The 19,334-nt window shown below is 36.2% G+C and overlaps 2 protein-coding genes across 8 annotated transcripts in view; one reads left to right on the forward strand and one right to left on the reverse strand.

Annotated features, from left to right (window-relative positions):
* The window catches only part of HEATR1 (HEAT repeat containing 1), a 43,881-nt gene extending 39,946 nt beyond the window's left edge, over positions 1 to 3,935 (forward strand). Inside the window, exons 39-45 of the mRNA XM_026669415.2 lie at positions 18 to 152; positions 328 to 432; positions 523 to 691; positions 1,580 to 1,740; positions 2,191 to 2,349; positions 2,548 to 2,656; positions 3,664 to 3,935. Coding sequence (XP_026525200.2) covers positions 18 to 152; positions 328 to 432; positions 523 to 691; positions 1,580 to 1,740; positions 2,191 to 2,349; positions 2,548 to 2,656; positions 3,664 to 3,752 — 927 coding nt within the window. The 3' untranslated portion in view covers positions 3,753 to 3,935. The remainder of the gene's footprint in view (positions 1 to 17; positions 153 to 327; positions 433 to 522; positions 692 to 1,579; positions 1,741 to 2,190; positions 2,350 to 2,547; positions 2,657 to 3,663) is intronic.
* A 297-nt stretch (positions 3,936 to 4,232) lies between these two features.
* LGALS8 (galectin 8) lies at positions 4,233 to 17,126 on the reverse strand. 7 transcript variants are annotated; one of them, XM_087967554.1, is made up of 10 exons: positions 16,999 to 17,126; positions 14,765 to 14,894; positions 14,551 to 14,643; positions 13,830 to 13,918; positions 12,937 to 13,147; positions 11,265 to 11,384; positions 9,626 to 9,652; positions 8,011 to 8,099; positions 6,463 to 6,628; positions 4,233 to 5,064 (listed from the first exon to the last, which is right to left on the reverse strand). In XM_087967554.1, exons 3-10 carry the CDS (start codon positions 14,590 to 14,592, stop codon positions 4,915 to 4,917), a joined length of 894 nt encoding a protein of 297 aa, XP_087823680.1. In that variant the 5' UTR covers positions 14,593 to 14,643; positions 14,765 to 14,894; positions 16,999 to 17,126; the 3' UTR covers positions 4,233 to 4,914. The 7 variants fall into 7 exon arrangements, with proteins under 7 accessions (XP_087823680.1, XP_087823686.1, XP_087823693.1 ...); XM_087967560.1 differs by having other exon boundaries at positions 16,923 to 17,008; XM_087967567.1 differs by lacking the exon at positions 16,999 to 17,126 and adding an exon at positions 16,803 to 16,981.
* Positions 17,127 to 19,334: the final 2,208 nt, after the last annotated feature.

Here is a 19,334-nt window from a genome sequence, read left to right on the forward strand (position 1 = left end):
TTTGTTTGTTCTTCTAGAATGATGTAGGTACTATTATGGATATTTTGAAGGAGCACATTGTAACTCTGGAGAAAAGTCAGCTCTCTGCTCATCAATCTGAACTAACAGCATTTTTCACAAAGGCTTTGAACTTCAGAGCTGAACACTCTCAGGTGAAGCATATGAGATCTTTTGGGAGTAGCACAAATGTGTTCCTCTTCAAGTGAGGTTTCCCTTTGTATTAATCTCTTTATGGGGCAGTTTAAAAAGCTCAGTTCTGGGCAGGATTGTGCCCACAATCCTGTAAACAGTGCTACAGATATTTTGATAACGCCTGCTTTATTCTAGGACAATTTAGAGAAGGTTGGCAAAATAGAAGCTCGAATTATCACATGTTTAATCAGCATGGTCATGAAGCTTTCTGAAATGTCTTTCCGGCCCCTGTTTTTCAAGGTAGGAATTTGAACACACTTCTATCTCAATAGGTTTCTTGTTTGTGTTTTGATACAAAACAAAAAACCACTCCTTGTCTCTTTCTTTCAGCTCTTTGATTGGTCCAAAACAGAAGGGGCCCCAAAGGATAGACAGTTAACTTTCTACCGACTGGCAGACTGTATTGCTGGCGAGCTAAAAGGCTTGTTCAGCCTATTTGCTGGCCATTTAGTGAAACCTTTTGCTGACAATCTGAACCAGATCAATACATCAAAAACAGGTAAAAAATCTAATTTAAAATAAATGCAAGGAAGAAAAATATTTTTAATAAGGTACATTATAATGCACTAAGAATGCAATAATGCATATTTATAGCTCCAATGAAGGAGAATTTGTAGCTCAGGATTGACATGAGGGGTCCTTGGTGCTTTGTGAACTTGCTTTTTTCTTTCAGATGTTTCATTACCCAAACTTAAGTAACATCATCATATTTTTAATTTTTCTTCAGAGCTTATTTTCATTATGTTTTAAAAAATGAAAGCCCAGCCTCAATCTTTGAAAAATTTCAAAGGGATGCTTCAGTGAAGCACTTCTGCTGCTCAGAAAAAAAACACTCTATAAGCAGAATTAAGGTATCAGGGTGGGCCCAATTAGGGAACATAGTTATGGATGGAACAAAGCCCATTTCTTCCTCGGCATTCTACAATCTGTCATGCTTTTAGCTTGTCTTCTCATACTTTAGTTCATCTCTGCACTATATTTTTTTTAAAAGGGAGAAACTTGATCTGGATGGCATTCTGGAAGACAATTACCCAAATGTTTAACATGCTGCATCACACAGATTTTATAAATTATTTGTTGTCCTAATATGTTATTTCTCAACCCAGGGCAGTTTTCAGACATGTGGCCTTCAATTCTCAGAATTTCCAAGCCAACACCCTTGGGGAATTGAAATCCACAGATCTGAAAGTTGCCACGGTTGAGAAACATTGCCGTAATATTTTAAAAATACTTTTTAAAGTATTTTAATATTCCATTTACAAAAGGCTTTAATTGTAAATATGCTATAAATGTAATGTTCTCTTTGCTTGTATCGTATGAAGACTACAAAGTGATAATCGGCTAAGTTTAAATGCCTTATTCCTGTACCTTTTGCTGTTTATTTCAGATGCAGATGAAGCTTACTTTGACTCCGAGGGTGACACTGAAAAAAGTTGCTTATTACTGCAGTATAGCCTTGATTGTTTGTACAAAATCTTCCTTTTTGATTCTCATCATTTTGTGAGCAAAGAGAGGGCAGAAACATTGATGCTGCCTTTAGTCAATCAGGTTAGAGAGCATTCTCATTCTTATTAGATTATTACTTAATAGTGCTATGTAATACTTGGATCATTTTTACAGATGTACGTTATTCATCTGAGCTGGTTCCTTTTTCAGCTTTTCTGATTGTCAAATCACCATACTTGGCTTAGAACATGAGTTGAGTGATGTACTGTTTATAAAGCAACAATCTACCAGTGTTGTACAACCAGTGGTTAAATGCGGTGTTTTTTACGAATTCCAAAAAAGGGGTATTAAAAGTATATAAAGAATCAAAGGATAAGAAAAATAAGAGAATCTATTCTAATCCTAAAAGCTCCAGCATAAAATTGCTTTCAGTAACAGCAAAGAATTTGGTCAGGCTAACTAGCCCATTGTTGGTTGAAATGAATTTTTTCCCCCATTTTTTTTCTCTCAGCATGGAAGTTATTTTATTTTATTTTATTTTATTTTTGGTAGCTGGAAAACATGCTTGGAGGAGAAGAGAGATTCCAGGAGAGAGTGTCTATGCATTTGATTCCATGTATGGCGCAGTTTGCAGTCGCAATGGCAGATGACGCTCTGTGGAAGCCCCTGAACTATCAGATTTTGCTAAAGATGAGGCATGCATCACCCAAGGTTAGTGGCAGATATGTCAAGTTCTGCTTAAGACAAGCAAGGTGGCAAGTACGATTTAATACATGTTGGGGGTCAGTCCTTTAAAAACTGGAATGTTGTTTATTGTACCCAGATGTTGCAGAGGAGGGAGCCAGAATTCGGCCATTCTGACTACGCTAATACTTTTGAATGTCCTGACTGCACTTCTTTTTGGTTTAGGTTCGATTTGCGGCTTTGTTGGCTTTGTTAGAGCTTGCCGAAAAAATAAGAGAGAATTATATGGTGCTACTACCAGAATCCATTCCTTTCTTAGCCGAGCTTATGGAAGGTAATGTATTGCTTATTGTTCTTGCATCCAATTACTTTTTCCTCAATAAAACTACTTCTAATAAAGCATGGCTGTCCTGCAGTTCCACCTTAGGGACAAATTATCCTGTCTCTATAGAAAACTCCTGGACTTCAGGCTGCATGGTACCACCCACTAAACTATATTCTTAGGTCCTATGAGCACTTATAGCCTTGGGTCTAAGATAGTTAAGAACAGTTTCATTGAAGGATATATATTTCTCTCACTCATAAGGAAAACTCTCCATGGCGAGTTTTCAGCATAAATGTACAGGATGTATCAAAATCCAAGTCAATCACAGTGCATTTTAGTTTATTTCCAAGAAAATGTCACAGTATTTATGTTCAAAAGTCATGTGTCAAACAAGTAAGGGTTTAAAAGAAAATGGAATTAATTCAAGCATTAAATGTAATTTATATAATGAATAGTCTAGGTGGCTTATGTTTTGTTTGGTGTACACACACACACACACACACACACATAGTGTATCTATGTACTGAGTTGGTTCAATAGCTAGAATAGGGAATCTCTAAAATTAAAATTGATAATTAAGCATTGATTGAACCCCAGCTATTTATAAAGTTATTTTCTGCAACCTGAGAAAATGGATTCCTTCCTTGGGCAGAGCTAACATCTTCATTAGTAGTTTTACTACTAATCAGTTTACAGCTTATACGCCTTGCAATATGGTGCTGGTCATTGCTTTTTCTGAGAACACTTCCTTTGGAACCTACTGGGAAAGTTTCCTTGGAGTTTCCCAATCTTTTCCAAATTTAATTTTAAGATTAATACATAATAGCAATGATATATACATTTTAAGACATCTATTTGAAAAGGTGTGAGTTTCCTCATGAGAGGAAAGGTACCTTTGAAAATAATAATATCCAAACAATTGAAAACCAGCTAAAAAAATCTCTGGAAGGTAGGAGAGAGAAGATGCAGATTGAGAGACCCCTAAATTGTTTTATTTCTTTTTGCCTTCTTGGCAGATGAATGTGAAGAAGTGGAGCATCAGTGCCAAAAGACCATTCAGCAGCTTGAAATTATTCTTGGGGAACCACTCCAGAGCTACTTTTAATCCCATCCCACCAGCTCTTCTGGGTTTAGAGGTGAAGACTTGTAAGGACCAAGAGAACACAATCTTTTTCTCACTCTTTGTTTTATGTATACTTTCACAAATATATTTGACCATTTTGTTCAATATTTATGTTAAAAGACTATTTAGATTTTAATTAAAAAGGAACAAATTTTTAAATGTTAACTTCTCTACATTTACTTTTTTAATGCAGTTTTTAAAAGGTTGCATTACACTTACTATGCTGAATTAAGTTTAATTTCTTATCACTTCTCTGGGCCACATAGAAAACTTTTATCACATCTACTGTATACGTTGATTTAGAACTGAGGGAACAAATTCAACCCTTTTATTTCCCCATCTAGAAACTCATACTGTCCTAGTTGAAGAACTTGATTTCATCTTGGCCCTCAGTTCTTCCTATTATTCATACCAAAGCACTTTAAGGATATAATTACAGTTTAATAGAAGATTCCACATTGCTTGCACTTTCAGAATTTTAATTATAGATTGGAAAATCATACATTCTCCATAAAGCTCAGCAGAAAATTATAATTGATTCTGAACATATCAGAACTGTTTACAGATATTTTTGAGAACATAGATTTTAAAAAATGCTAGGCAGTAGATTGAGATACAAAAACCGCTGCCTAGGTAAACAATCTTAATGTAAACATGTTATATATTTTGCACAGAAATAGGTGGAAGCCTACTAATTTTACTGAACACTGATGAGGCAATCCTTATTGAGTTCAGTGTAGTTTCTTTCCAATTATGTGTATACTGGATTGCAACTTAATACTGGTGCTTCTAAGAGTATTTTTCAGCTGTAACATCAGAATATTTCAAGGATAATAGTATTAATCATAAATTTCATGAGCTTTATAAAAATCTAATGGGTGTACACCTTGAGAATCAAGCCATTCACTATGAACACTAGAATACTGTAAAAGCAGGCAATGTTCTTCATATATGTCATTTACATCTAGGCACAATGTCATTAGTTAGTAAACTATAAATTTTTAGACCATTTTATGGTTAGTTATTAAATATAGTACTTCAGTTAATTTAAGCGATCACATACAGAGAAATTTCTGCAATCTTCTTTTTTGTTACATCAAGATGATTCTCTGCAAGCAATTAATAAAATACAGGAACTGCACAATTACCAACATCTCACATCTAGGAGTTGAATATCCCCGAAGACTTCCAGTATACGGATCTTGTCAAGCTGCTTAAATCGATGTTTGTACTCTAGGATATGCATGCCATTGATAGCAACATTATATTGATGATCTTTGCAGAAAATTATCAGCTGAAATTCAGAAGGATAATGTCAATAGCAATAGAATCAACTTATGGGGCAAAAAGTCTGTAGAGATTCTCAGTCAACCAGGTGATGGTTGTCCCAAAGGTGCTTTTTCAGGAGGCAACTGGACTTTCTTTTTTTTTCTTTTGAATACATTTAGCTTCTCATCCAAGAAGCTTCTTCAGCTCTGACAGAAGCTGAAGAACTCCCCACTATCTTGTCAAAACTGAAGAAGTTTTTTGGATGAGAAGTGCAACATCTTCAAAAGAAAAAACAAAGTCCAGTTGCCTCCTCAAAAACACATTTGAGACAACTTATAGGGCGCTTCAAGACTTTGGAAAGGAAAGAATACAAATGCAATGTAATGCCATTAAATTAAGATTGACCTTTCAGGAATCCTTTATCAAATCAAGCAGTCTACTTCACTATATCCCTTGAACAATTTAGTGTTTAAATCAATTTTCTAAATGTATCCATAAAACTTGTTTGTCTACAACACATTGAGTTGCAAAACTGAAGCTACAAATACAGGTGAAACTCAAAAAATTAGAGTATGGTGCAAAAGTTCATTTATTTCAGTAATGCAACTTAAAAGGTGAAACTAATATATGAGATAGACTCATTACATGCAAAACAAGGTAGTTCAAGCCGTGATTTGTCATAATTGTGATGATTATGGCTTACAGCTCATGAAAACCACAAATCCACAATCTCAAAATTAGAATATTGCATGCAATCAATAAAACAAGGAATGGTACATAGAACCATGAGATTGTGGATTTGCAGTTTTCATGAGCTGTAAGCCATTATCATCTCAATTATGACACATCACGTCTTGAGCTATCTTGCTTTGCATGTAATGAGTCTATCTCATATATTAGGTTCACCTTTTAAGTTGCATTACTGAAATAAATGAACTTTTGCACCATATTCTATTTTTTCTGTTGCATCCAGTAGCTTGCCAAACCTTCAAATCTTGAAAAAAAAGAACATGTAATGCAAACGTCTGAATATCATCTTGTTTTTAGATAGTTACCAATTTATGTACATCCAAGAGCTATAACTGACCATCTAATATAGGTGTATTTAATTCCCAGAATTCCTGAGCTAGCTATCCTGACTCAGGAATTTGGAAGTTGAAGTCCACATGTATAGTTTTCCGTACATTTCATGGTCCAAATATATGTTTTTCCATACATTTCATAGTATTTTTCCCCTCCTCCTTTACCCTTTATCACAAATAATTCATAAATGTGTGAATTATTAATGCCATTTATTTATTTATATGGCCATTCAACTCCAGCATTGTGACTTGGCATACAGTAGACATAAATAAATAGTTTCGGTTAAAATCTAAAACATTAATAGGCAATATACAGTCCAGTAATCTTGTTTCGTTCCTACCTCAAAATACATTCCTGGGCTGAAAGGAAAATGAGCAATAGATGTTTCCTCTTCTCCCCAACTATTGAACAGGTAAGAATTTCTCACAAAAACATTATCTTTTATTCGGGGATTCAAATGAAGAGCAATATCACTTGACTCACTCGGCTTAAGGTTAATTGTAAAGCTGAAAATAAAAATTGTGACATCAGTTACGTAGCCTTAGCCTTCCTCCAACTAAGTGGCCTCTATTATGTTCAGCTGTGAAGCTCTCATTAGTTCTCCTTCCAAGTTCATTCATGCCTTCACCCAGGATTGAATTGTATTTTCATCTCTCCTGCCAACATTCCATTTCATGTCAATCTTCACTATCACTTTGCTGGTAACATTTAACTCACTTTCAAATTGAAGCTTCACTCCTAGTCTTGATGAATAGATTGCCTCAATGTTGGAGACCCGTAGCTCAAGTCTTGTTATGACAAAAATCACAGCCACCAATCGGTCCACAATTCAACTATTTTATAGAAATCTTCCTGCCTTTGATTCAGAATATAGGTTGATAGAGTAGGCAATAAACACTTCCCTGCCAGATAATAACCCTTTTTTCCCCTATTATTTCCCTATTTTATTGCAATACATCAAAGTAGGTTAATAATATTAAGTGTTATCAATGTAAAATATTGGTGGTCTGCCACTTATTACACCTTTGACTGATCCACCTTAAATGTTTCTGTGTAATAGAATCTACATCATTGTTCTGGAGCAGAGAATCTCTTACAAATGTCCTCTACACACGGAGGACATGTATCAAAAAGATGAGTGAGAAGAGCTAAAGCAGAAACTTTCCCCTCCCACGCACACACTTGCCAGCTCTTATACTCTAAACTCTTAAGAATAAAAAATAAAATAAAAAATAAAATAAAAATAAAAAAGAGATAACAACACTTGTTAAGTTTCCATGCAAGCTGGGGGCATAACGACTTAGAACTATGCTCTAAGACATTGCAGTGTAAGACATTACAGTGAATACATGTCTGTTTTAAACAGTTGGCAGGTGGGAATTATGTTGAACAGATGACAGAAGGCTAGTACAGTATCCCTCAGGCACACATATCTACACTAGACCCAAAAATCATTCCTAAGAGAGAACTATTATTGAATCAATTGGTGGACGGAGGGGAAGAAGCAAATTTATTAAAGGCTTTACATATCTAAAGTTAAGGATAACCAACATATCTAATATCTGGGTCAGGCAAATACAAACAGTATGGAGAACAAGATCTTGACTGATGTGGGGAAAATTTATCATTTAGCAAAATCACAGTAAAACTGTCCTCCAGATAAGTAGATGTTTGTGGACATCCTCTAATATTGCAAATCTGGGTGTGATATTAATTGCATGGTTTTAGGTTAAAGACATACATATAGGGAGTGGTAGGGTTTCTTTATGAACTCGGTAAGGTTTTTCTCTAGAAGTTTAGGGATAAATTACAAAGGCCTCCACTGAAATAATACCAGCATGTAAAATATTCACTGTTACAAATAATGCAGTATTCCAAATGTACTAACCCATTTGCTTTTTCTTTAACTTCTCCTTTAACAATAATTGTTCGTCCAGGCTCAACAGAATAATTAAGTTTCGTTGAATAAGGAATTACCTGAAAATATAATCAGGCCCAGAGTTACCTATGCCAAAAATTAATAAACTATAGATTATATATATCATGTATCTGAGTTTTCTGGTACTTACATATCACTCGAGGCATATAATAATTAAAGACAAGGCAATAATAATTAAGGGAAAAAATTAAAAACAAGTGATTATTCACAATTATTACTCCTTTACAGAGTTATGGCAGTTCACATTCAGAAATGATCTGAACAAGCCTACTTTTGGTGGAAGGGTTTCCTGCCTAAGCAGTGGGTTAGACTAGAAGACCTCCAAGGTCCCTTCCAACTCTGTTATTCTAAATTCTAAACTTTATATTTGGCTGCAACAAGCTTTCTCTCTTACTCCCTTAGTTTTAAAACAGAGATGTTCCAGGACAACCATCAATTCCCAATGTTTCTGTATTGTACATTTTTCATGTGATAGATACAACTATTAAACATAAGGGGGGGTGTCAATGTTCCTCCTCAATTCAGAGCTTTTAAGATGTTACTTTTTAATTTTTCATATGTCCTTCTTCCATCTATCTCTTTCCAGTACGTCTGTTGCTAAAGCCATTTTGCCTCAAAAAGGTGAGGGAACTGAAAACCAAGTGCTACCTGCAAGGATGAAAGGAACTGCATATGTTTAGCATACAGAAAGGAAGACTAAGGGAAAATAAGATAGCAGTCTATCTAAAAGGCTATTATACAGTATAAAGGAGAGAATAAATTTGTTCTCTATTGCCTTGTAAAGCAGGATCAAATCACTGGGTCGAAACTACAGGGAAACTGATTGAGGTTAGATGTTAGGGCGAATAAACCAATGGGAAGAACTGTTACTCAGGAAATAGAAGCCCCTTGGAGCACTTCAAACAGAGAGAGAGCTATCTGTCTGAACTGCTTTAACAGACTCTTCATCAAGCAGATAACTTGATAATCTTTGAGGTCACAATTCTATGTACAGTATTTATTTCAAGAAACTCCGATGTGGCCATTGCAAATGGCAACTGCAGAAAATTATCAAAAGAAATTGCCCTGAAGGACAATTGGAATGCTGCCATTGCTGTTTGCTAAACCAGCACTTGTTTGGTTTATACAGCATGTAGTAGGAGTTATTCAATAAACCATGGCTTAGCAGAATTTTGAATCCAGTCACTGAGTCATGTCAGAGGGATGACAAATCATAAATCAGCTATGCCCTGGTCACTCCCGTGTGCAAATATATTTGTAAGGAAAAAGTTTACATTGAGATAAAGAAAAGTTCATGTCCTCTTATGTTCATTTTCATTCTGTAACACGGGGGTCCCCAGCCCTCAGTCCATGGACTGGGCACTGGGCCACAGCATGCCAGAAATCAAGCTGTGCAAACAAGTGAGGCCTCAACTGCGGGATGTAGGCAGCACAAAAAACCACGCTCCCTTCAGTCTGCGGGAAAAACCTTTCTCCACAGAACTAGTCCCTGGTGCCCAAAAGGTTGGGAGCCACTGTGGTAAGGTAACACATTCTAGCAGTTTGTATTTAGAAAGATACTTACAAACTGTGAGGTATCAGGTACATCTTCCTGTATAGAAAAAGAGACAATCTTAAATATAAAATAAGAGAACAGGATTGTAAACTTAAAGAATACATTTCCCCTGTTTACGGATGCTTGAGAATCTTGATCAACATAAGAAATATAATTAAATAAAAAATACTGACATGAATTGTGATGTCTGAATATTAGTATAATATACTATACTAACAATAATATTAATAGTAATATTATTTGAATTTATATCTGAGTAGTCCTTGTTCAGCAATCACAACTTGTTCCAGAGACTCGGTTATTAAACAAAGTGGTTGCTAAGTGAAAATCACAAGACCACAACTGTGCTTGTGATTTTACTTCAGCTTTCTTTTGCTTCAAAGAGTCAGAAGGATACAACTCTTAATAGCCTGGTGAGCCCAAGCAACAGGGAAGGTTTCCAGAACTCAATTCATGAGGAAGCTGGATAAAAGACCAAATCTTATAGCTCTTTTTCCCCCCCTCTCCTCTGCTCTTTGGAATTCTCACCCTGTTGCTAGAATAATTAGCAAGGAGGAAATAAATGTTTGTTTACATTCACTGGAGAAGAACAAATTGCAAGAAGAATAAACAGGTATCCAATGAGGAATTCATTGAAAGGAATGTGCTAGTACTGGTTGTTTGCCTAGCCCGCTTGCGATTCTGAGCTGCTTAAGAGGCAAACAAAAGCCTTCAGTGTGAAACTTATTACAGGTACCGGTAGTCCTCGACTTGCAACATGAGTTTAGTGACTGTTCAAAGTTACAATGGCACTGAAAAAAAGTGACTTATGACCATTTTTGCCACTTACAACCAATGCAACATCTAAATGTTCATGTGATTAAAATTCAGACACTTGGCAACTGATTCATATTTATGACAGTTGCAGTGTCCCAGAGTCATGTGATCCCATGTTGCAACCTTCTGACAACCAAAGTCAAGGGGACAGACGGATTCATTTAAAAACTGGTTACTAACTTACCAACTGCAGTGATTCACTTAACAGCTATAGCAAGAAAGATGGGGCAAAACTCACTTAACAAATATCTTGCGTGGCAACAGAAACTTTGGGCTAAATTATGGTCAAAAGTCGAGGACTACCTGTACTTTGCCCAATTGTATATAAAAATATAAAATAAAATATGTCATCCAACGAAAAATGTCCATAGCCAAGAGTCATCAATCATGCTCTCCAATTAGATTTTTTCAACGGCAGAAGCTTCGGTCATCTAATCAGTCTTTGAAGAAAATATGAATGGAATGTACTTTTGATTCCACACTGCTGCCTGCTCTTTGAAACTCCCCCCCCCCCTTCTTTCTGTTGTCAACTATAAAACGTGTATACAAAATGTTTTACAAGTTGACAAAGTGTTGTTAATTTCTTCATAAATGCTTTTATATGCTATTGCTGCAATTTGATCTTTTAGATCAAGACGGCTCCTTATACTGAATGTGTGGACAAATTGCATGTTCCAATTCATAATTCTGTTTATGAAGCAAATGGTTCAATCCATTCTATTCACATCATGAATTAATACCTTGCATACCAACAGAATGTTTAAGAAGTAGAATAAATATTTTATACTTAGAGCAATGCCAAAGTAAAAGACAGTATCTTGTAATAGCTCACCTTGTTGGAAACAAATCCAACCAATGTAACTTTCACTTTTCCAGATACTGCAAGAGTGTCAATTTTTTCCAGATTAATCCTATGTTTATACAGCAACACATGCTTTTTGTTAACTGACACCTGTAAAAAACAGCCAAACTAAAATTTGAGTATTTTATACAAAAGCACTGATTCTGTGTAAGAAACATTTGTTTAGATAACAAATTCTTTTTAAATTAATCAAACATGTCTTAAGGCATTTTATAAAAAGTAGCCTTTTATTTTTGATGGTAATTTAGCTATAGCTAAACCATAATTAGCAAACTATGATTTAAAGCCAAGATAAGCAAACCTTTTGTCTGAAGGTTACAATTCATTTCTTCTGATCAACACGAAGGCCACAATGGGTGTGGCTTGTGATTCTACAATAACAATGCAGTAGTTTGGCCAAACTTTTCAAATCTATTTTTAGCATGACAGGATAATAGAAATAATTGATGACTGTAAGGCCAATACAGCAAAACCTCTGACAATGTGGGGGGGGAAAGGTCAATCCAACTCTTGAGGGGATTCCAACTTTTTGGGTGGGGTCCCTTTATATCTCTGCAAATATTGAAATACTCACTTGCCTTTGCAAGACTTGAAGCACCCATTTTCTGAAATGTTTGTTATCTCTGAGAGGCTCTTGAGATCACAGCTGGAAGGCTGGAGCCACATGCAGCCTGCCAGTCCCTAGTTTCTCCAATGATTAGATTTCAAGGTGCTAATAAAATGCCAACTATCCACTGGGTTGAATCTTGCCCAGTCTTGCATTAAGACCACCTCTGGCGTATTAGGAACAGCATTATTTAACACATCAATCAGTAGGGCAAGATAGGAGGAGTAGGTACGTACAGGGAAGAAAAAACCCTTTGTTCCTATCCACCTGCATCTAGAAGTCATACTCAAGAATCCCATTCATTCTGAATACATTGTTCTTACAACATGGGTGCAATTTGGCAGTTCAAATCTCACCAGGCTCAAGGTTGACTTAGCCTTCCATCCTGGGTAAAATGAGGGCCCAAATTGTTGGGGGCAATATGCTGATTCTGTAAGCCAGTTAGAGAGGGCTGTAAAGCACTGTAAAGCAGTATATAAGTGCTAAGTGCTATATGCTGTTCTCCTGAAAAACGCTTTCTGAAGTTTACACCACGATCTCTACCTATTTTACTTATAACTACCACCACATCCGTTCAAACTTTAAAGAACAGTATAAGAGACATTTTCTCCTTCCACCAACAGGCAAAAATGTCTTTCATGTTGGGATTTGATTGCAGAGTTGTGGGGTTGGATGCATAGTTTTGTTTTTGCTGTTTTGTTGATAGCAGCTATCTAATTAGGTTTCAATTACATTGGGTTAAATTTACTTGAATGTTTTGATTAAGTATCTTGCAAGTTATTAAAAAGCCAACATGTGGGATATATAAGCTAAATAAATACAATATTAATAGCACTGACCCAGAAAGTATCTAACCAAAAAATAAAATTTAGAAATAATTAAGTAGTTAGTACTCCCAGTGAAATCAAAGTAACTTAAGCCTAAACTTAAATTTAACCTGTTGAAACTAATGGGAGCACAGTATGTGGTTGTACAGGACTTATTGAACTAGTATTGCTAACTGGCTGATTAAATAATTAAATCCTAGCAGTTTACCTGGAACTTATCATGGCGAACCATAAAAACTATCTCAAAAGGTTTTGTTTTTTCGAAAGGCATCTCATACGTGATCTCTTCTGTACCCCATCTTTCATTCTGCAAAGTATTGCAAACTAGGCAACCGGATCTTTTGAAACGAGGGTTGAAATGAAAGGCTACATCCGCACGAGGTTTTGTACTGTTGCCACACTGAAAGTCTACCTGGAACCTAGTAAAGTCAAACACACTGGAGTCAATGCAGTCCTTGCTGAAGCAGCAAACAATCTCTAGAAATGGGGAACATTCAAGCTGTTGTCTCCATATTCCATCTGTTATATGAACTTAGAATTTTGAGCAGGATCAATAGGAAGATTCATTCTGTAGCCTGCCCAGACTCATGATGACATCTTCAAAGAACAATATATAGGATTTAGAAGCATTGTTTCTAACTTCTGATATGATTTCCAACATGTGGACAGTTTTCTTATAGGACCACGGATATCCCTAAAATAACACACTCATGGCTATGGCCATTCTATAGGACAGTGTCATAACTCTAGCTAATATTACATATGTAGGCATAACTTAGAAACATTTTCTCATTTCATATTTGTATTTCTTATTAAACGGTATAAGATGGTCTCTTGCATGCAGTACTAAAATCAATTACTTTATCCACGCAAGTATAAGTTTGTGGACAGGTTTAACAAAATAATGTAAACACTTTCACCAGCAAATTTGTGATCTAATATCAACTAACAATCATTATTGTAGGGAAAGTTTAACATTCCTCAAAAGCTTTAATTTCTCAAAAGAAAGACCGAACCATTTCAATAAATGAATAGATACGGTGCTTGCCCTCAATAACCTTATACAATAGCTTTTAATAAAACATATATTTTTAATTTTACCTCTCTGAATCTTCAGGAACAAATCCATGTATTATTACAAGATCTCCAGGCGAAAGACCATCAATTAAGGTCCCAGCATATGGAACAACCTATTTTAAAAAGAGGTATGTAATTTCTAGTCTTGCAACTTAAAGGGAAAAATCATTTTTTCACAATGTTTGATTTTTTAAAAATCTAGATATAGTAAAATAATTAGCTTGCTCTTCCAGTTTAGTTAGTTCAGACAATCTCTTTCTAAGGATAATTTCTAAGATTCAGAATCTCTAAATTGAGATATGAATATGCAAGATCAACATTTCTCTTACTTGAGCCATGCATTTTCACTCAACTGCTGAGAATAAGGAGTTAGACATGCAAGCATAGTTAGGTAGCTGTGTGCAGCAACCTTTATGCAAGAAAGGATTGCCATGGACCTTCACTATAACTATGTGATTTCAAGTCAATCAATATAATCAAATCAGTTTTACAATAAGCCACGTAGAACAAGTCATCAGTGTAAAAGCTAAATTAAGGTTTGAAACCTAAAATTATTCTAAACCAAACAGTTGGGAAACATATTTGAGCAGGCAGGATTCAAAGTCTATTTTTCTGCTCTGCATGGAAACTCTATTGCAGCTTTGCTGCCCTTATTCTTCTCATATTCTTTCCCCAACCTCTCACTTCAGAAATCCCCCCTTTTTAAAAAGACTGAATAGGTCAACAAGGAAGAAGAGATAATCACTGGGTTCCGGACTGTCCTGTGAAAATTGTCCAAAGACATCATTTTCTGTCTTCTCAGTTTTAGAAGTTTGTAGGGTCTGTATGCAAACAATATCTGAAAAGTAAAGGTGTAGAGCTACGTTTTAATTGAACATAACTGAATACGTAAATACCTTGAGAGAACCATTAAAGGAAACACAAAGGAAATGTTTGGAAAGAGAAAATGATAGAAAAACCTTTGAGTATGAAGTTATCTGGAGGAGAACAGATGTAAACTACTCCAGGAGACTTAACGTTCCAATATTAAGCTACGGAGTTGATAGGTCCTCTAAAACTCTAAGCCTTTTGATCAGTGGGCTGCTATCTCTTGACAAACAGAATTCGAAAGCAACATCAGAAATAGATGTTTTTAAAATGCCCAGAACTTAAATTGTCTCATGCTTAAGCATGTCGAGCGAAAGCTCAGCAAAGAACTCAAAGAAAAAGTCACCACTGCTACAACTATGATCACAGGTTTGTTTATAAAGAATCACTATGGTTTTCCTCCACACACCCAATATCTTCTCTAATTGCCATTTCATGCATGAAATGGGGACAGTTATGTGTGTTCCTAGAATAGCAAATATTACACCTCTGCTCTTTGCACTTTACTCTTTGCATGTCACACTTTGCTTCTGAGTCCAATTCAAGGTGTTGTTTTTTGTGGCATAGGATTAGGTTATTTGAGGGACCATCTTTCCCACCTCCGCCCATCCCCATCAGAAAACATATGATACAGGATCCTGTCTGCTAGGGAATTGCACTTGGCAGGACACAGTGCTGCCTCAAACTTTAGGCTTCGACTAGTATTTTAAAAGGTTGACATTAGCTCTTTTAACAAGAGCTCTTTTTTAACTTTTAAAAAGCACGCTTTTCTCTAGGTCATTTCTTTTGGCAGGCAAGAACTTCCTTTTTCAGCAACTTCACAACAGAAAGTATATACTGAAATCCCTTGAATATACTTGCAAGTCTTAAGAAAGATAGGAACCAGCTGGAAAGAGTAAAGTAACCCACAAATTCCCATAAATGTGGAATATTATCTAGAATCAGTGTTTATATTATTCAAGTCTCACATGTAATCAATGTCTTACTGTTTGATCACTTGCTTTCTGACTGTAACATATAGCAAATGAATGTATCATTTGTTTTTGTAGAAGACTTGAAAAAAACCCTCCCCATTAACAAATGCTTTTTGCTTTTCTTAGTTACACTTGGTGATTCATATTTTTGGAAGTCCCTTTACAAAGATAAATGTCACTCTCAAATTCAGGGGTCAAGTTCTTATCAGCTTATCAGCTCCACAGGAGGAGCCCCCTTTCTGGCATGGCACCCATCTTATTCTCCTCCCACCACTCCTCCCACATGAGGCTGGCTCCATCCCTGTTGATTTTCAGGAACTTCCTAATTTTTTCCCTTTCTTTTTTCCTTGCACTTTTTACTCCTTTCTATTTTCTTTAAGTTTCGGTTTTACTCTATTTCATCATTATAATAAAAAATAATAATTTAGAAATACTTGATTTTAGGCATGGTTAATATCTGCTAATTGACTTCCCCATACTCAGCTCTCCAGGCCATTTTGCCCTAAACTCAAACACCATCACAAGACTTTTTCTTTACCACAAGATTTTATCAAAAATAACTCATGAGGAACTCATGTGATGCTGTATTTTAGCCTCAAGGCCAAGGGAGGCAACCCAGTGAAATCTTCTGGCTCTCTTAAAGGATTATGACAATATTACATTACAATCCCCTCTGGTATTTAATAAACAAAATAGCTACTTTGGTGAATTTCCCAGCCAAGCTGCTTTCATTTTCATTCTTAAAAAATAACCACACAACTTCAAGAGACTGGATAATATCAGATTACACTATAGGATTGTTGTGCACTAGCTGCCTCCATGGCAAATGGATAAAACAATTCTAGGCAATTTCACACTCTTGCAGCCACTGAAGTTCTGTTATTATAATAATATCGACGTTCTTTATCTTCATTAGCAAATAACGGGGGGAAACACAACCTTCACCCTTTGCTACCAATACTTTTTTTGAAGAAATGGGTGCCCCGATATCTAAATGACAGCCACGCAAACCAGGTTAGTTTCTTATAAATTATTAAACGAACAAACTAATTATTAGAAATTTTGCTTTCTCTGACCCCGCTGGCCTTACTTTAAGTCAGTTTTAAGTTCCAGCTAATTTCACGCAGATCCCGGGCTCCAATTCACTGAGACCAACCGAATTTAATTTCCACTGGATGGCGCACGGTCCACGCTCTTTTCTAAAGTTTCCCTTGACTTGATTCGCCTTCCCATCCGCTCATCCAAACTAGATCATTTACTCCAAGCCAGTCGCTACCGTTTTCAGCTGCATCTTTTTGCTTTTAACCCTCTGCCTCTGCTCAGCTGCCGGATGTTTGACAACTTTAACTCACCTTCGCATCTGGGGCGCGCACACTTCGCCTTCCGGCCAAAACCGCAGCGGTTGCTTTCACTTCGCATTATCATGGTTTATTTATCACGGTTTAAAATGGTGCCTCGGCATTCTTCCTTTTCCTGGTTCACAAGATCCCGAACAATGACATCATCCCACCAAGAGACGCCCCTCCCACACTTAAAGGAACAAGAAGTGGATGAAATTTCGGAAAGCTTTTTGCCTATGATTTGATCGGCTCTGGAAGAAGATTTAACCAAATCAGGGGCCCCCAAACTTGGCAACTTTAAGACTTGTGGACTTCAAGCTATGCTGGCTGGAGAATTCAGGGAGTTGAAGTTGCCAGGTTTGGAGACCTCTGAACAAAATCCTCAATGGCTTTAGGTGTCTGAAGAAAGCAAGAATATTGGTTCCTTTGAACTTTGGTGCTGGAGAAGACTGCTGAGAATACCGTGGAGAGTCAATAAAACAATCTGATGAAACATTGATCAAATCAACCCAGAATTCTCACTGGGGCCATTTTTTTTTCCTTATTTTCAAATGTTCTTGTTTATTTTATTATTTGTATTCACTTGATTTTTATTTGTATTCTTTGAATTTTTCCCAAGGACCTTGAAACAATCTCCCAATCATTTTGTTCACAAAATAAACCAGGGAAGATATCTAAATCTTTTTTTTTTTTAAATACAGAAAGGTTTCTAGGATAGAAAAGGATTGTAGAAAAATAGTGAAAAATAGTGAACTTTATTAGAATAAGATGAATGCATTCTTGCAGGGATACTCAGGGTGGCTGTCACCAGGTGTCACCCTCATGTTGGAGGCACCATCTACTGCCACTGTTATAGTCCAAGGAACTTTCTATTGAAGGAGAGGCATCAACTTGCCCTTCATCTCAGCAGCAAAAATATATTGGATTCCCCATCCATTGAAACCTATGAAATAATGCTTACTTAACATGTCTAAAGACTTTCTACAGTACTACAATTCATCAATAGGTGGGGTGAGTCTTCTTTTATGAATTATGAAGCAAATAAGTTTCACAAGTTTTCCTACCTGGTCACCATGCTATAGTGGCACAGCTGTTCATAAATCTTTACATACTATTTATTTTGTAAGTCATTTCAATTTCAGAAATGCATTTCAGAAACAAAGATTGTGGTGAGAACACAAGCAAACTCAAAAATATTATTCATACTCACTACAGTATGTTCAAGGAGAAATAAATAAATAACACTTTTACGGTCTCTGTCAGTGGTGGGATTCAAATTTTTTTTTACTACCGGTTCTGTGGGCGTGGCTTGGTGGGTGTGGCAGGGGAAGGATACTGTAAAATCTCCAGTCAGAAGTGATGTTTGCTGGTTCTCCAAACTACTCAAAATTTCCACTACTGGTTCTCCAGAACTGGTCAGAACCTGCTGAATACCACCTCTGGTCTATGTCAAATGTTTATGGCAGTAATCTATGTAACTGCAGATTGGACCATCAATCCTGATTTTGTTTTATGGCTCATAAATGCATAAAAACTTGAAGAGCTCTTCATATTACACAGTACCTTCCTTGTCTGCTCTTGTCTGACCTTTGAAGGTCAGTGACAGCAAACATTGAAGTTAAAACTTCTTGTTGGAGTCAGAGCAAGGTCACCAGCAGAAATTTTATGAGTAACTATAACCCAAACAAACTCCGATTAGGAAATTGGATAAAACAGATAATTAGGAAGTTAACATTTGATGATTGTAATGTCCTTCAGCTGGAATGGGCAGGTGTTTGAAAATACATGCAGATAGGCCAGGAATCCGAGCAAGACATTCCTGCTAGGAACAATGTCAATTCCAATTTTAAAAGATTTAGTTTTTAATGTAAATCTAGAATATTCTAGAATTCATCTAGAATATACAGCGCAGATGTATTCTTGTAATTTAGATGCAGATTTAACATCTCATATAATCAGGAATAGATCTTGGAGATGTAATTGCACACAGATTTCTTGCATAACTTTTGGAAATAAGGTAAAGACAATGTGTCTTATTGGATAAATTAAGATTATATTAAAGGATATATTATTTCACAGGATGATTTGAAATGTGTGTTGCTTTGATGTTTGCATAATATTGTGGATTAAATGGAAAAGAATTTTAAAAAAGCATTGCAAGAGGAGGACAAAGGAAGGGAAGGGGAAAGGGAAGAGAATATCTCTCTGTATAGCAAGGGTGTCAAACTTGCGGGCCGTGGGCTGGATGTGTCACACGCTGGTCATGCCCACCCCAGTTTTAGTGAAGGGGGGGGGAAGTTGCAATATGTCATGTGATGACATGTCGTTGCAAGTTTGACACCCCTGTC

The sequence above is a fragment of the Notechis scutatus genome, chromosome 1 (genome assembly GCF_049901735.1).
Source record: "Notechis scutatus isolate UNSWTSFEM ecotype Mainland chromosome 1, rNotScu1.2, whole genome shotgun sequence".
Lineage (NCBI taxonomy): Eukaryota > Metazoa > Chordata > Lepidosauria > Squamata > Elapidae > Notechis > Notechis scutatus.